At 46.3% G+C, this 17,014-nt stretch overlaps 2 protein-coding genes across 2 annotated transcripts; both read left to right on the top strand.

The window, feature by feature from the left end:
• Positions 1-13,136: 13,136 nt before the first annotated feature.
• LOC112341619 (callose synthase 9-like) lies at positions 13,137-15,258 on the top strand. The gene is made up of 10 exons (XM_024662061.1): positions 13,137-13,420; positions 13,479-13,637; positions 13,686-13,799; positions 13,855-13,943; positions 13,995-14,147; positions 14,208-14,310; positions 14,370-14,489; positions 14,544-14,594; positions 14,660-14,842; positions 14,895-15,258. Exons 1-10 carry the CDS (start codon positions 13,262-13,264, stop codon positions 15,129-15,131), a joined length of 1,368 nt encoding a protein of 455 aa, XP_024517829.1. The 5' UTR covers positions 13,137-13,261; the 3' UTR covers positions 15,132-15,258.
• Positions 15,259-15,323: 65 nt separating this feature from the next.
• Positions 15,324-16,840, top strand: LOC9636310 (protein MET1, chloroplastic). Its single transcript, XM_002988305.2, has 7 exons — positions 15,324-15,818; positions 15,872-15,978; positions 16,038-16,126; positions 16,185-16,261; positions 16,316-16,436; positions 16,506-16,565; positions 16,617-16,840. The coding sequence occupies exons 1-7, from the start codon at positions 15,358-15,360 to the stop codon at positions 16,758-16,760; spliced, it is 1,059 nt and encodes a 352-aa protein (XP_002988351.1). The 5' UTR covers positions 15,324-15,357; the 3' UTR covers positions 16,761-16,840.
• The last annotated feature ends 174 nt before the right edge of the window (positions 16,841-17,014 follow it).

Below are 17,014 nucleotides of genomic sequence, written 5' to 3'. Positions count from 1 at the left end.
AATCTAGGTATCTAGAAGAAGTTCGATGCCCACATCGAACATCTCGTTTATCCTACGACTTGTTGACCATGTCTCCGGGGGCATCCCCCCACTTAGCGGTGTGCCTAAGTTAGCCTCCCCGGCCAAGAGCCCATGACAACGGAATATAGGTGTCCCTATACTCCTCACCTCACCACGCCCTAGTATGAGGTCGGGACTTGAACCCAGCCTTGCTTTACTAGGGGGTTGGGACTCGAACCCAACCTCCGTAGAATACGTCTACGGATTCGACATCCCCGCGGGGAGTCGGGCGTAGTGCCCTACGCCTGGTCGACCTATCCAACCCATGCTAATTAGCTTACCTTTGGCGCGCCTTCAGGTCCCAACATATTGCACTTGCTCAACTTTGCAAATTGATATTTTTAATTGAATTTTGCATAAGTACATAGAGTTCTGCCTTGCAGAAATTCCTCCACTAGATCTCGAGCGTTCGCTAGGTTCTCCTCCGGTTCCCATGTTGCTTCGCAGTGTGGAAATCCTCTCCACTTCACATGGAACTCTCTCACCTCGCGTCCTTGTCGCTTGCTCTTGCGCGCATTGAGGATGGCCTCGACTTCGTATTCCTCTTCCCCTTGGATAACCTCAGGCAAAGGTCTCACTTGGTCCTTGCGAAGCGGATCCTCAAAGTACGGCTTGAGTAAGTTCACGTGGAACACTGGGTGCATCTTCCCCATCTCTCGAGGAAGTCGGAGTCGGTAAGCCACTTTACCGATTCGTGCCTCAATCTCGTAAGGCCCCGCGAACCTGCTTAAGGAACTCAAGATCAATTCATTTACAGGAATACATGCATCTTTACCTTTGGGTCAACTTTCGGCTGATCCCACTTGGTAGTTTGAGGTTCTTGGTGTTCAGCCACACCTTCTCCCCAGCTTGGAACTCTACATCCCGACGCTTCTGGTTCGCGTATTTGGTTTGCCTTTGTTGAGCCCGTTCCAAGGAATCCCTCACTAGATTCCAAATGCTGAGTCTTTCTGCCGTGAATGCCTCCACTGCGGGCAACTCTCCATGATACTCGGCCACGCCGAGTTCCACAGGACCTTCAATAGCTCGCCCATTGATGACTTCCCATGGACTCACCCCGATACTCGAATGTGGTGAGTTGTTATAACACATTTTCGCAAGTCCCAAATGACTTACCCAATCGGTCTGGTCTCCCGAGACATAGCATCGCAAATAATCCTCCAGCTGCCTATTCACCCTTTCCGTTTGTCCGTCTGTCAAGAAGTGTTAGTGCCAACAACTTGACTTAATACCCCATACTTGTCTGTGGGTGATAGGCTGTGCTGAATTTCAACTTGGTGCGATACTGTTCAAGGAGAGTCCTCCAGAACCTACTGGTGAAGATCTTATCTCGATCTGAGATGATCTCTTCTGGTCTTCCCCGCACTCGAACCACTTGCTCAAAGAACAGCTTCGCCACACCTTCCGCATCCACTTCTGTTGTGGTGGGTATGAAATGTGCCATTTTCGAAAATCGGTCCACCACCACAAATATCGCATCAAACCCCTCGCTTGGGGGGAGTCCCGTGATGAAGTCCATCGTAAGACATTTCCACGGGTGATCTGGAATTGGGATGCTTTGCAACAAGCCCCCACTAGCCTTAGTCACGGCTTTTACCTGCTGACATGTTGGACATGTCTTTACATAGTCTTGGACGTCCTTAGCCATATCTGGCCAATGGTACTTCCTTTTGAGTAAGCCCATCGTCTTGGGCACTCCACCGTGTCCCACAAGAGGTCCGTCATGACACTCTTCTAAGGCCACCTTCCTTAGTTCCCCTTCTGGAACATACACCCTCGTTTGCTTGTAATAAATGAGTCTGTTGCGTTCCGCATAGCCCGTTTTCTCTTCCGTTAGCAGCTCACCTCTCTGGTGAGCTTCCCGCGCCTCTAGATTCCTCAGCAACACTTCCTGTGCTAGACCATCATTCTCATATGCTGTCCGCACATCGTCCCAGAAGGTTGCTGTTGCGCTGGATATTGCCAACCTCAAGCTCGCTTTTCGACTTAGCGCATCCGCCACGATGTTGCTCTTCCCAGGCTTGTACAGAATTTTGCAATCAAACTCGGCCAAGGCGTTGGCCCACCGACCTTGTTTCCCTCTTAGGTCGGGCTGTGACAAGAAGTGTTTCGTTGCCACATTGTCCGTGTAAACCTTGAAGTGTCTCCCAAGGTAGTGTCGCCACTCCTTGAGCGCCTTGACCACCGCAAACAATTCCTTCTTGTGGGCAGGCCACTTCCGTTGAGCCTTGTCCAGCTTCTTCGAGAAGAACGCTACCGGATGGTTGTCTTGCTTCAAAACTGCGCCCAACGCAAAGTCCGAAGCATCCGTTTCTACCTCAAAGTCCTTACCAAAGTCTGGTAATGCCAATACGGGAGCCTTCCTCAACTTCCCTTTGAGGTGGACGAATGCCGCCTCGCATTCCGCTGTCCACACCATCTTCCCTTTTCCTGTTTGGTCCGTTAAGGGCAGGGCTACTCTCGAATAGTGTCTGATAAACTTTCGATAGTAGTTGCATAGCCCCAGGAATGCCCTCAACTCGTGTACATTGGATGGTCGCTCCCATTCCTGGATCGCTTGGACCTTCTCCGGGTCCACCTTGAGCCCGTCCTGGCCCACCACATGCCCGAGAAACTTTACCTCTTGTTGAGCAAAGTCACATTTGCTCTCTTTAGCATACAGCTTGTGTTCCCTTAGTTTCTCAAACACCTTCGCCAAGTGTTCGGCATGCTCCTCTAGCGTCTCGCTATAGATCAGGATGTCGTCGATATAGACGACCACGAAGTGATCCAGATAGGGTACAAAGACGTGGTTCATTAGCGCCGAAAACGTTGCCGGCGCATTACATAGCCCGAAGGGCATCACCAGAAACTCAAAGCTCCCATACCTCGTTCGACAGGTTGTCTTCTCGACATCTTCCTCGGCTACCCTGATCTGGTAGTATCCTGACCTTAGGTCAATCCTCGAGAAGTATTTTGCCTTTCCCAACCTATCGAACAGGTCCTCAATCCTTGGCAAAGGGTACTTGTTCTTCTTTGTATACTTGTTGAGCAAGCGGTAGTCTATGCACATGCGCATAGATCTATCTTTCTTTTTCACAAATAACACCGGCGCCCCATACGGCGACTTGCTCAACCTAACATACCCTTTGTCCACCAACTCCTCTAGTTGGCACTTGAGCTCCTTGAGTTCTTTTTCGTTCAAACGATAAGGGGGACGAACCACTGCCTCAGCACCCTCGACCAGCTCAATCTTATGTTCTATCGGTCGTGCTGGGGGTAGCCCCGCCGGTAGCTCCTCCGGCATGGTATCCTGGAATTGGTCCAACACCAGTTGGATCACTAAAGGTACTTCTTCCATTCCTGTCTTTTTGTCACTCTTCACCGAGAGTAAGCACAAAAAGGCCGCCTTAGTTCCTTTAGTGAGTTGCCCTCTCGTGGACACCAGGTTTAAGCAGGAATCTTTGGCCTTGCTTTGCCCTACCTTTAGATCTTGGGCCTCCACCCTAGATCTTCTTCCTTGGGCATTCGCCAGTACCACAAGGTTTCTACCTTGCCCATGCAGGGCTACCACGAATCGATTGAACCAGTCCATTCCGAAGATCACGTCAAATCCCGCCATGTCCAACACGGTGAAGTCCATGTCCACCTTCCAAGTCCCCACTTCGACTCTCGCTTGTCGAAGTACCTCATCGGTGCTTTGGCTACCTTGAACAAACTCTATAGTCCTTGGTTCGCCTAGCCGCTGCACCGTTAGTCCGGCTTGCCGGACTATGTCTGCAGCCACAAAATTATCCGAAGCACCCGTGTCAATAAGGATTTTAACAAAGCTACCTCCGAGCTTCCCTCGGAGGGCTAGTAGATGTCGCGAACGACTCTCTACCAAAGTTGCTCGTGTAATGAGTAACTTTGAGTTAGGGACTGGATCACATACCTCTGTTTGGACTTCACCCGACTTGATGGCCATATTGGCTCTGGCCTTCTTCGGGTAGGGACATTCCCTCGAGAAGTGTCCCGCTTCACCGCAGTTGTAGCATACGTTGTTTCCCACGCTGCTATATGACTTGACCTTCTTATCCGTGGGTTTGTCTCTTTTCGCCTGACTCCCCCACGTACTCGCTCGCTGGCCACCGGATCTGCCTTTCCGGAACCCCCAGGACTCATTCTTAGAGAAACTCTTCTTGAATTTCCCTCTACTAAACGTTCCCCTTGGTTTGGCCCCTTTGCTAAACGTGGATCCCGACCCCGTCGTGTTCCCTTTTCGCAGGTTATCGTTGAAATGCACCTTGATGGCCGCATCCAACGCTTCCTTGTAGTTGGTCGGGTTCCACCGCATTACTTCGCCGCGAGCCCAGGTTTGCAAACCTGATATGAAGGCATGGAACGCATCCATATCCCCCATGTCCGTGACAAGTATCCTCTTTGCCATAAACCCATTCACATACTCCTGAATGGTTCCGGTTTGCTTCAGCCTACTCAGCTCGTCCCTTAGGTGCAGAGTAGCATTCGGAGGAACGTAAGTTGCGCGGATCCTCGCCTTCATCATTTCCCAAGTGGCCACCGGTCCTTCGTTGGCCTCCGTTGTTCTCCACCAAGACTTGGCGTTATCTGCCAAGTATGGTTTTGCACATGGGACCTTCTCCGAGCTCGGTAATTGCAACGCTCGGAAGTAGTCCTCCATATCGTAAAACCAATCCTCCACCACCTTATAGTCGTTCACTCCCTTGAAGACCGGTGGGGGCTTCGGTTTGTACTTGGGAACTGCCTGCGGGACTGATTCCACTTCGGTCTGTTCGACCTTGTCTGGTTTTGCCTCAGTCCCTGCCGAAGGGTCCGCACCTTCTGCGCTGCCAGCATCCGCGGTCTTTTGCTTTTTCTTTCGCTTCTCGTCACGCTTTAGCTTGCGTATGAGAGTCTCTAGCAGGGCATTGGTCTGTGCCAATTGCCCTTCTAGAACGTCCAATCGAGCCTTGGACGACCGAACCTCACCACCGGACTCCTGTTTGGAAGTTGCCTCACTGGAGTCCTCCTCATGCAACGATTCCTCATCCATAGCCTCTTGTTCGACCGGAGGCTCCAGCTCTGGAGGAGGTTCCGTCTCCGCCTGGGTTCGCTTACGTCCTGCCCTTGCCATCTCCCAACAATCCGCCTCTATCCTTCGCTAGAACTGAGGAAGAGGCTCCGATACCAAATTGTAAGCCACAAATTTTTCCTTTCCAATTTGCCAGCTTACCTCGTCTATCCGACCAACTCTGCCTTGGCTTGTGCTAAGTTCCCTCGCCAAGGTTCTCGTCTATGGTACCAGCTCCTACTTGGTCCTACTTGGTTTCAGTTACTCACTGCACGAGCAACGGAGTGTTAGCCATCCATCTACGGATTCCCAAATCTCTCCCAATCCCCCTCCCCGGGTTAGACTGGACTTAAGGTTCGGCTACACTCCCCGCAGGCACAAGCAGCCAAGCACACCAAGCCTCCAGATTCCTAACACCCCTTGGTACCACAAGACTTGATCATGGGACCCTCTAAATCCCAAGTCTTGGGTGCAGCACTTGCTTCGGGACGTCGGGGCGAAACACCGTGGCCTAACGGCCCGGTATGGGTACCTCTACCCCCTCTCTTCCATCCCGAAGGGAAGGCCCAAGCCCCCGGAAGGGCGAGGACCAATGAGCCACAAGGTACTCAAGTGGGGCACCACTCCACCTGAGCCGGAAGCACCGCAGTCGGTTTCCCTTTCGGGAGTGGGAGCTGCTCTTGAGCACTTCCTTGGATGGCCCCTCCAGCACCAGCCAAGTCCATGCTCACTCCCACCCAAGGCCTCTCGGTCCCAATCCCAACCTCAAGTCGGTTTGGAAGCCCAACTGGAGAGTCCCCTCAAAACTGGTTCCTGGACCTCACTATCCCTACTATACTTTTGGAACCCCCTGCAGCCCCCCCCCCCCTGGGAGACGCACGCTTTGGGCTTTCACCCCTTGACCCGTATTAGTATTTGGACTTAGTCTCTGGCTCGATCTCGGACCCGATTTCGGATCCGACTTCGGATTCGGTCTCGGACTCGATTTCGGACTCGATCTCGGACCCGATCTCGGACCCGACCTCGAACTCGACCTCGGACTCGGTCTCGGACCCGATTTCGGATCTCGGACTCCGTCTCGAACTCGGTCTCGAACTCGGACTCGAACTCGGTCCCCGAGTCAGTCTCGGACTCGATTTCGGCCTCTATCTCGAACTCGGTCCTAGAGTCGGTCTTGGACTCGATCCTCGACTTGGTCCCATCCGATGAACTCTTTGTCATTTCGGTCAAGCTTTTGGGGATCCTTTAGCCTACGACATCTCGGGGAGTCGGTTCCTTACACTGTCTTTTTTCCATGTGTTTTTCCATGTAGGGTGAGTTGATAATACTGCTACACTAGCGGGCTCATAGTTCCCCATCAACATTCCACAACTACTCCCAAGGATCAATATTGTCATCTAGTGGAGCTTTGGCATTCAGATATATTTAAGCTGACCCTCAAGGCAGGTTATCATCTTAGCCACAAGTATAACATGGCCCCGTGCACTCTTCCTTTATTTTCTTGGATTCCTTTGACTCATATTTATTTGCTGTGCTAAACTCTCTCACCACTTGTGGTTGTAATGCACATCTATGCCGATAATAATTGGCAATCCTTATCTTGTCGTCATGGATGTTGTGGCAATTGGTCCAAAGTCATTTGTGGCATGTTGTCCAGCCATTCACCACAGCCCTTATCACCAAGTGGATTGCAATCCCAAAGACCTAGCATCTATAGTTCTATAGCCAGAAAAGAGAGCCATCGGTGAATGAACCTCCTAGAGTGTCTCATATGGGGGTGGTTTATACTCTAACATTCCTTTCCAGCCTAACATGGCCCAACATGCAATTCTACTATAACTCCAAGCCACAAGAATTCAACCTTCATCCATAACCAACCCAGGAGCATTTATCTAGCATTCAAAGTAGTCTAATGATGGTCAGGTCCATGTTGAGTTTGTAAAATTTGGCCTCAATTCTATCCAGCCTTACTATTGGCCTCCTTAAACATCATAGGAAGCCATAGCAAACAAGGCCAATGGCAATCGGGTGATAATAATTTACTTATACAATGTTATGGTGCATTTTATTGAAAAATATTAGCTAAAGTTATCAAAAACAAGTCTGAGTGCTCGAGGAGAAGGATGTTCATGAACATAAGCTATTATCTTCTTTATGTCTCTTCCTCATAAATATATGTTGTGGTCCTTGCAGTTGTAGGTACTACAAATGCCTTAACTGCAGATGATGATCCATGGTGATAAAGCCATTTCTCCCAAAGCTAGCCGTATAGGAACCAAACTAAGACGAGAATAATGAAGAAAAATACTCTGCAAATGAAATGGATATTCTTCCATTGCCGAAAGAAACTCTCTCCACACAAGACAACATAAACATCACCAAAGTCGAAGAACAAGGTGGTGGTGGGGATGAACCATGCCAAGGATCTCTAGAGACATTCTTATCACCAAAAATACTGGTTCCAAGCCATGTGGCTGGTAAGAAGCATCAACACAAATGAATATTGCCTTCATTTTCTAATTTTTGAGAGTAAATAAGCCAATGCTAGTGTATGACAATGACAACAAAGGCCTTGAAGACCATGGTATGCCTCCACCCCCTTTTTAGAGGGAAGTAGCTCGACTCCTCTTACTCTTATGGAGTTGTTTGACAATTTATTTATAGTACAGTAAAATAATTGAAAATTATGCTATTTGAAATTGAACTAACATTTGCATAAAGATTGTTGGAGTGTCAACAACAATGGATTGATGCCACCAATGCATTTAATGAAGCTATTTAGCTAACCACTCAAGATAGTGCTAACTTCATCAGGCAGCATGAAAAGGTGGCTACCTTATAGGACACCATCACGACCCTTGAGTTGAGGGCATAGGGGGATGTTAAAGTTTTTTCACAGGTATAGTGGCTAAAACACAAGTTTCTTGGTTGCTTTGCTGTGGAGAGCATAAGTGACGAAGAGATGCTAGATGTTGTTGCTAGACACCTTCAATTCCATTGGGCTGGCAATGAAATATTTCTCCAACGTATGCTTTTCAGCTAAGCTATGCTTCATTGGTAGGATTAGGAGAGTATTCTCCTTAATCTTGGCCTTTCAAAGGCACAGTATAAGGGTGTGTTTTGTGATAACACAATATAGCAACTCCTTGCTAAAGGAGGCACTAATATGCCTCCTTCAATTATTGACTCCACAATAGCATGGTTTATTGAGAAGAGGTACATGTATGTATTTTTTAGCACCTAGTACCATTTTATTGTTTTGTGTAGGGACTTATATAGAAATTGCATGGTTGTACAACATTTAAGAGGACTATTTCACACTGCTGAAACACTATATTGTAAGTTCTTCAGTTTTTGCATCAAGAAGGGCCATGCTTCAGCCATACAGACTTGCTCACATGCCATCTTGCATTTTGGTAAGCAATGGATTACCTATGAATTGGTGTTCCTTCACTTGTCCTTCCAGATTATACTAAACAATGAATTCAATTGTTTCCAATTCACTTTTAATACTAATCTCCGCACACCAAATTACAAGGTGGTCTATGCATACGAGATTGGAGGAGCTTTGGTTTGGGAGGATGTCACAATAGATGTAGGTAGGCCACATGCAAAAGCCATTAGGGAGGTTATTCACTAGATTCTAAGATCGGTAAGTATAATTTTTACTTAGCTCACTAGAGTAACTTTGTGTAGTTTGTGCTTAGAGAAGGAGCTATGTATTAGCATCTCAGGATGCCAATGCATTCTAGGACATTGCAACAAGAAGAGCAAGACATGGTAAGTTGAGTTTAAAGCACAAGTTTTATATGGTTCTAATTTCTATATGTATAAGCTTTCTTCCTATTCCAAGTGTTCAAATGTAATGCAAAAATATCTTACGGGTGTACAATTGCAACATTAGCAATTGCAACCTGAGAAATTCCACACAAAAATGACTGACAACTTGCCCAAGGAGGACTATATAAGATGGACCTCAAGACATATGCGTTGCATATATGGAATGCACTCAACCAATTGTAAAGTGCATGAGACTTAAATGAGGAGGGTGATCGATGCAAGTCTATGGATTCTATCCTAGAGAACCCAGCAATTACCAACTACAATGTAGTGCTTGAGTCTAAACTCACCAAACTTGGTGAAGGTTATGAGTAGGCTATGGTGATCTAGCATTACCTATTCATGGAGGCAAATGTAGTGGGGGATTTACTCCAAGATGGCTTCAATGCATATAGAAGCTTGTTAGAGGCCTCACAAAAGTCTAGTGTTGCTAGGTGGGCTTTCACTCATTAGGATATATGCTTTGTTAAAGGTCTTCCGCATAAGGACAATCATTCCTCCCAAAAAATTCATCAACTGTTTGGTCTTTGATTGGGACTTTAGAGAGAACTTTTGCAGCTGGATTGTGGACATCATCTAAGGTAATTATTTACTTGCACAAATAACTAAAACTCTTGTATATTTGAGCATTTTATAGATATGAGCTTGAAAGAGTTATCCAAGTTCCATCACTTTGCAGTTGATTCACTAGAGTTTCAACTGGAAGAGCCTATTTAGATCTAAGTTGAGAGACAAGGTACATTGTGTGCTTGATTTCTTAGTTCTCCATATGCACACAAGAAGTTTTCTTCCCTTTAATGTACTTGTTAATGGAGTGGATCAAACACAAGATCCATTGGGCACTTCAAAATCTTGAGAGCTTGTATAGATTGGGCTGAGGTTGTAGAAGTATCATAATCCAAACACTTTCATGATAAAAATAGATAATTGTATAGTTCCTTAACACTTTGAAAGAGACTCTTTCCAATTCAACTTAGTTCATTAGCAAAACTAAAGATAAGAATATTCAAAATATTCCACAAATGCATATTACAGGCACTTGTGGCCCTTGGTACTCTTCTGACTTATGTAATCACTATAGCTTCTAAAGCAGCTCCCAATTTAGGATTTGGGTTAAATTATCAAGCTTGGGTGCTACATGATCCCCATCCTCACTTGGGGAACTCTCAACCTATTTCATGGTATAACCAAAATCACTCTTTAGGCATCATTGCTTGCATCTCAAGCAATAATATATCCTTTGTTGTTGCCTTCTTTAGTAAGACCTTTTCCCTCAGCCATTGCCACACATTAAAAGTAGTATTGGATTGCCTTATCGAAGGATTGCCAAGCCTTGAGAGGAGGAGACATCATATAGAATCTTTGCTTTTGTGCCCTATTGGATCCATTGTTGTGCTTTAAAGAAGTTATAGATTCCTCTTCAATTTGCCATGCCATGAGGAAACCCAAAAACCTCAAACATTGTAACAGGGTTAAAGTAAATAGGAAATTGTCACAAATCTACTCTTACCAAAGTAAATATAATTTTCCAATCCTTGAAAACTTTAATTCTTCGGTGCTTGAAACCCTTTTTACAAATTTCAAAATATGAAATAGTTAAGTTTTGAAAATGTCTATTATTATTGCTCTTCTCACTTGAATGTTACTATATGCAATTGTAACTTCCAAATTCTCAAATCTCCTTTAGCATGTTGCTCTTGAGAAAACTCCAAGTCCAAACATTAACACTACACACCCTTGTGTACTACACATTCCAAGTATGAGCCCCACCAATTCATGGAATTGGTTGGATAAGGTTCAACTTACTTTCGAGTCATATGCAAATCTTCTAAGCATCATAATGCGAAATTAAAGCATTGAGAGAGATAGATTGCAAATCAATGGCAACAAAAGATAAACTCAATAGGATGCATTAGAGACATGACTCCAAATGGTATATATCCACATCTTTGCAATGGAGCTAAATAGAATTTACCTATCCTTATTGTGAACACTATGTTAAAAGAAGGTGTGCCAGAAATGATAATTCAGTTCTTTCACCATGAACAACAAGAGCAAGAGGTGAGAACATAGATAAATTAGTATGGTATGCAATTTGGTCAATTGTACATTTAGTTTGCAACATTAACAATTTGCTTGAATGCATGGGATGAATGGGTCTATGGGGCCATGAATGGCTCCATTCTGCACATAGCATGGGTCATCACTATGGACATGAAGCCCCATAAGGAATGGATATTCATGAAATATCCTATACCTGTGTTTTTTCCACACTCATGGACCAATAGTAGCCAGACATGTTTTGTGAGTGAAATAAACCACTGTATTTCTACCCTTTTACGAATTGCACACCATAATTTTCCTTTTGGAAACTAGTGGGAGAAAAAAACAACCAACAGCACAGCAAAAATCCATCACTCCACCATGTTATTGTCATTCATTGACATTGACCATTTGACATAACCATTTTCATGTGACATAATGCCACCCACAGAATCCATTAACATTCACATCTGCAAGATGGCCATCTCCTATAATAAATTCTACCTAATGTTCTATTCCCTTGCCACATTAGTGAGGTTAGTCTTTCCTAATTCATATGTAAAGTACCTGCTGGGTGGATTTTTGCAGGTAAAATGTCATTAGGTTTGTGGAGGATGTTGCCCAATTGAGCGCAGATTACACCCATGTGAGTCAGGAATTTTCCATGCAATTGATGGTTATTATTAAAGTGACTACTCCAAAGACAAATCATCCAGACTCCTGGTAACACAATTCAATACAATCCAATGCATTGTTAAATTTAATACAAAACATTCACAATATTCGGGCCGTGTGATCTAATTTCTGCGTTGGTGTTCTTCCTAGCAACCCGCATGCCCTGGAGGAGGTGATTGGTGGGGTGGCAGGTTTTGCAGAGGAGCTGCAACAGCTTCTCCTCGTCCTCGCTGAGAAGTGTGGTGGAGAGCTCGATGAGGTGCTTCCAGCAAATGTTGGACTCGGCAACCTCCACTTCCTCGTATGAACACGAGGCGCAGGTCCCTCATCTGTAGCAGGATTCCTCCCAACATGAGCTCAAGGAAGCGCGACAAGAACCCGAGGAGTAAGGCCAGGCTGCTGCTGCTACTGCTCGCCTTTCTCTTGAGCGCATCTAGGTACTGACTATTCATTGTCAGTTGGATCGCCAGCATCTGGAATCCCCTCATCGAGCAGCTCATGAACAGGTTGTTGAAGATGAAGAAGTCATTGCCACTGCTCCTCTCCAACAGCAGGCCACGGCACTGGCTGCCTCAGCCTGAGGCTTAGCCTCATCCATCAGGCTTGAGTAGGCTTTCTTCAGGCGGTGACTACTCCTGCTCCAGCGGCTGGGCTTCCATGCATCCAGCAGCTTGTAGAAACTCAGCAGCTGCTGCTTCTCCTGCTTAGCTTGCTGCAAGCTGCGGCGTGGCTTGTGATCATCGACTGAGGGGAGCGGCTTCTCCACTGGCCTTTCAGTCAGCCTGCTCAGAAGAACCCTGTGCTTCGAAGCTAAGTAATCGACTGTTACCCCTAAACGCAGCAGCGTGCCCAAGATTTCCTGCTTCGACATCCCTTGCCATGAACTAAACGCCAAACATGTGAGGCACTCATCCAGCCGCCCAGGATCTGGCGCCTTGACCGACATGCCTTTGAGTATGTTGAGCGATTGTACAGCAATCTCCGCTGCTCGTTCATGACTATCCACTGGTCGTTGCCCTAAAAGCCTCATTTCGGAACGATAACCTAACCTTCGTTCCTCCTCTCTAAATTCCTGCCCTTTTCTCCGATGCTTTTAGATTCGGGACCTCAAGACAATCAGATCCGTTTCAAGATGAAACACTCCTCTGGATGAATCTGCTCAGTGCATATGCCCGCAATGGGCATCTTGAAGATGCAAAACGAGCCTATGACGCTCCACAGTAACCAAAACTCATGACAGGTACTTCTTATAGTTTCTCACTGAGCTAAGCAACTCGTTCGCGAACGGTCTTGTTTCGTAGACATTGGAGAGCACTATATAACTCTGTGCGTGCTCGGGGTTGATATCGGATACCTGGTCACTGGCCTCCTTTGTTCGAGTTCTACAAGCTCCCAGCAGCGTCATCCACACCGATGCTGCAGCTTGAAACGGCATCTTGCAAATGAATCCTTCCGTCCGAGGAGATTCGCCATGAAAGAGCAGTGGTCGCCAACTTGGTAGCCGTGGATCATCGGGACGAAGAACTCCACGGCCTTGGCGGTCATGCCGCCGTGGCTGCAAGCGCTTTCACATCAGCGACGCCGTGCCACCTGATGAGTACCGCCACCTCGGGCAGGCACGGCTGCGCGGCAGAGGCGGTGGCAATATTCCACCGGATGCTGGAGCTGCTGTGCGTCGCTCTCGTGGACGCAACTGTGGATGTTTCAAGCTCGAGCAGGCTCTCAGCAGCAAGATATGGAAAAATATATCTGGTGCGTCAAAAACATTTAAAAGTTTCGTGCAAATTGTAACTTTTCGGAGTTCTTGCAGTCTTTATCTGGTGTCGAAGCGAGCTTGAGGAATACAGCGGACGTTTTGGATAACACGGCCCTTGAGAGTGCTCTGAATGCTCAATTTCTTTTCCAAATCGGTGTTCTTACGGCAGTACCTATGATTATGGGGCTTGTATTAGAACAGGGGGTGCTTAAGGTAATGCTCTTTAAAACAGCTTCGATGCTCATCTCTACGTGATCGCAGGCAATCATCAGTTTTATCACAATGCAATTGCAACTGTGCTCCGTGTTCTTTACGTTTTCTCTCGGAACGAAAAGTCATTATTTTGGTAGAACAATTCTGCATGGCGGTGCCAAGGTTAATGTTTCCGTTGACGTTTATCGTCTCTAAAAGTCCTTTTGTTTTTGTTAAGTATCGGGCTACCGGAAGAGGTTTCGTGGTTCGGCACATTCCATTCGCTGAAAACTATCGGCTTTATTCTCGCAGTCATTTTGTAAAAGGGTACGTTGATTATTTTATCGTGGAAAACGCACTCATTCTTGCTTTGACCAGCCTGGAAGTCGTTATGCTTTTGATTGTATACATGGCTTATGGTGTTTCAAGTGGAACCAGCTACTTTCTCTTGTCGTTTAGCAGTTGGTTTCTGGCCATTTCGTGGATGTATGCTCCCTACTTGTTCAATCCGTCCGGCTTCGAATGGCAAAAGTAAGCACAACTGTAATTTTTCTATGGTTGATTACTCCACTGTCTTCGTCTTAACTTCAGAACTGTGGACGACTTCGATGACTGGACGAACTGGCTTTTGTATAAAGGTGGAGTCGGAGTGAAAGGAGAAGAGAGCTGGGAAGCATGGTGGGATGAAGAGCAAGTAAGAAACTGTTTAAGCCGCTTTTCCGCAAATCTAACCATTCATGTGTACCATACCAGGAGCACATTCGCACGTTCAGATCCAGGATCTTGGAAACAATCCTCAGCTTGCGTTTCTTCATTTTCCAGTACGGTGTCGTCTATAAGCTCCATGTTACCGGAACTAGCACGTCCTTGACGGTAAGCTTACACTATCTTTTTGTATCATATTACCGTCTGTTCCTCTTGTTCCAGGCTTATGGCGTCTCTTGGGTGGTATTTGCGGCATTCATACTCTTGTTCAAGGTGAGGTTCTTCCAGCTTCTTGACAGTGTATTGACGATGAACTCTTCCATTCATTGCTTCTCCAGATTTTCAGCTTGAGCCAGAAGACAGCAACAAACATCCAGTTGTTTCTCCGGCTAATGCAAGGCGTGATTTTCATCCTTCTCCTCGGCGGCTTAATCGCCGCTATCATCGCGTCGACGCTTACAGTGGGAGACATCTTTGCTTCCGCCTTGGCCCTCCTTCCAACCGGATGGGGAATCCTCTCGGTAAAGAAAGTCTTAGTTCTTTCCACCATCATACCTGTGTGAGTTCTTCCAGATTGCTATTGCCTGGAGACCGGTCATCAAGTTCTTGGGCCTGTGGAAATCGATGCGTTCTTTGGCTCGTCTCTACGACGCTGGGATGGGAACCGTGATCTTCGTCCCTGTCGCCATTCTCTCGTGGTTCCCGTTCGTGTCTACCTTCCAGAGCCGGCTCCTCTTCAACCAAGCTTTCAGTCGGGGCCTGGAAATCTCTTTGATCCTTGCCGGCAATCGCCCCAACACATCGACGTAGAGCGCTGCCATTCTTTTCTTTTGTTTCTGGGTTTTGTAACAACAGATAATCGCGATAGGAAAATTTAAATTCAAAACAACGAATATGCCAAATCGAATATGCCGCAGTAAGGTATATTCTAGAATAAGCAAGGAATTTCAGTGGCGCACATTGCTTGCCACGTGGACTAAGCTATGGCGCTCTTTTATTCTTTATTTCCTCCCGCTTCTTCATCCTCCGAGCGGCGATGGCGGCCGGGGCAGCGCTGTGGAGCGGCGGCGCCATCCTCAATCACGGTGGCGCCACTGGGATTCCTGGTAAGATCGCCAGTGGCAGCAGCATTTGTGGCATTTGCCTCTTCAGCCACGGCGGTGGCAGCACCATAGCCAGCTCCAGGAATTTCGAGAGGAAGCTCACCTTCCCGCAGAGAATCGGCAACACGGGATCGATCCTGGCAGCTGCCAATAGTGCCGATTCATCTAGCATTGGGACGGTCACCACCGGGGAATCCAAGGATTCTAGCGCTAGTACAAGTAGCAGTAGTGGTAGCAAACCCGACGAATTCTATGAGGTAGAGATTGAGAAGCCGTATGGGATCAAATTCTACAAAGGGACCGATGGTGGAACATACATCGATGCTCTTGCTCCTGGCGGGAGTGCAGCGAAAACAAAGATGTTCCAGCCAGGGGACAAAGTTCTTGCGACAAGGTAATGCCATCGTTTTGGTTCTGTTTTTACCATCTTTTTCTTTGTAATGCTAGTGCTGTCTTTGGGAATGAGATCTGGCCAGCGGCAGAGTATGGACGCACAATGTACACTGTTCGTCAAAGAATTGGACCTCTTCTCATGAAGATGCAAAAAAAATACGGTTGGTCATGACTTGTTTTTTCTCATCTGTATCTTACCGAGATTTTTTCATCTCGAAAGGAGAAAGAGAAGATCAGGCTGTATCGTCTGAGAAACTCGCAGCGCAAAGAAACGCGAATGTCATCAGTGAGCAGCTTCGTGAAATCCAGGTGAGATTTCTTAGTTTTGCCCATCATCGGAATCTAGAAACTTAACAACAAATTCCAGATCCAAAACTACAAGCGGAAAATGCAGCTCAAGAAGCAAAGAGAAGAGGACCTTCGGGAGGGCCTTCAACTCTACAAGTACGTACGACCGATTTGAATCACGACGTTGTTAACTTGAATATTTCTATCCAGAAAATCAGCCTATCAAGAAGCACTGTCAAAATTCGAGTCTGTACTTGGATCCAAGCCCGAGGGGCTTGAGGAAGCAATCGCCAGCTACAATGTAGCGTGCTGCTATGCAAAACTTGACCAGGTGACCATCAGATAAATGTTTTCGTTGCTCTCATTGATCTCTAATAGTGGTCTGTTTCTCTGTGGCAAGGTTGAAGCAGGACTTTCAGCTCTGGGGGAGGCTCTGGAGGCTGGTTTTGAGGATTATAAGGTGAGAAACGAAAAATCAGGTAGTTTTCTGACACAGAGAAATGTCCTGCAGAAAATAAGAACTGATGAAGATCTGGCAAGCTTGAGAGCATCACCGGAATTTAAAGCGTTGATTGACAAGTATGACGAGCCTATATTCAATGAGAATGCCGTCAAAGCTATCAAAGGTCTCTTTGGCTTCTTTGGCAAAACATAAGCATACCAAAGTAAATCATTCTTATTGACTCTTATTCATATATGTTTGCCATCAATAAATAATTAACTATTTATCATTTATCTTTCACTGGTATGCTGAAATAACATTATACTTTATTTGGCTTGATTTTGTGTGTTGATTTTGGCATTGGGAGGCTAAAAGCTTTAAAATTGTTTCAATGTCGTTCTATGTTTCTATTTCTTTGTTCTTTGGGCTGAATGTTTAAGGAGTTGTTTTGTGCTCTAATTCATTCG

Source organism: Selaginella moellendorffii, unplaced genomic scaffold (genome assembly GCF_000143415.4).
Source record: "Selaginella moellendorffii unplaced genomic scaffold, v1.0 SELMOscaffold_87, whole genome shotgun sequence".
Classification (NCBI taxonomy): domain Eukaryota; kingdom Viridiplantae; phylum Streptophyta; class Lycopodiopsida; order Selaginellales; family Selaginellaceae; genus Selaginella; species Selaginella moellendorffii.
Note: the sequence above shows the minus strand (reverse complement) of the source record. Positions and strands in the feature narration are given on the sequence as shown.

Excerpts from the sequence above, each read along its gene's own strand:
- LOC112341619 (XM_024662061.1), top strand. The coding sequence starts at position 13,262 with ATGAGTACCGCCACCTCGGGCAGGCACGGCTGCGCGGCAGAGGCGGTG. Across the intron at positions 14,311-14,369 it reads CATGGTGGGATGAAGAGCAA|GAGCACATTCGCACGTTCAG; the intron begins GTAAGAAACTGT and ends GTACCATACCAG. Across the intron at positions 14,843-14,894 it reads CCGGATGGGGAATCCTCTCG|ATTGCTATTGCCTGGAGACC; the intron begins GTAAAGAAAGTC and ends GAGTTCTTCCAG.
- LOC9636310 (XM_002988305.2), top strand. The coding sequence starts at position 15,358 with ATGGCGGCCGGGGCAGCGCTGTGGAGCGGCGGCGCCATCCTCAATCAC. Across the intron at positions 16,127-16,184 it reads AGCAGCTTCGTGAAATCCAG|ATCCAAAACTACAAGCGGAA; the intron begins GTGAGATTTCTT and ends AACAAATTCCAG. Across the intron at positions 16,437-16,505 it reads GCTATGCAAAACTTGACCAG|GTTGAAGCAGGACTTTCAGC; the intron begins GTGACCATCAGA and ends CTCTGTGGCAAG.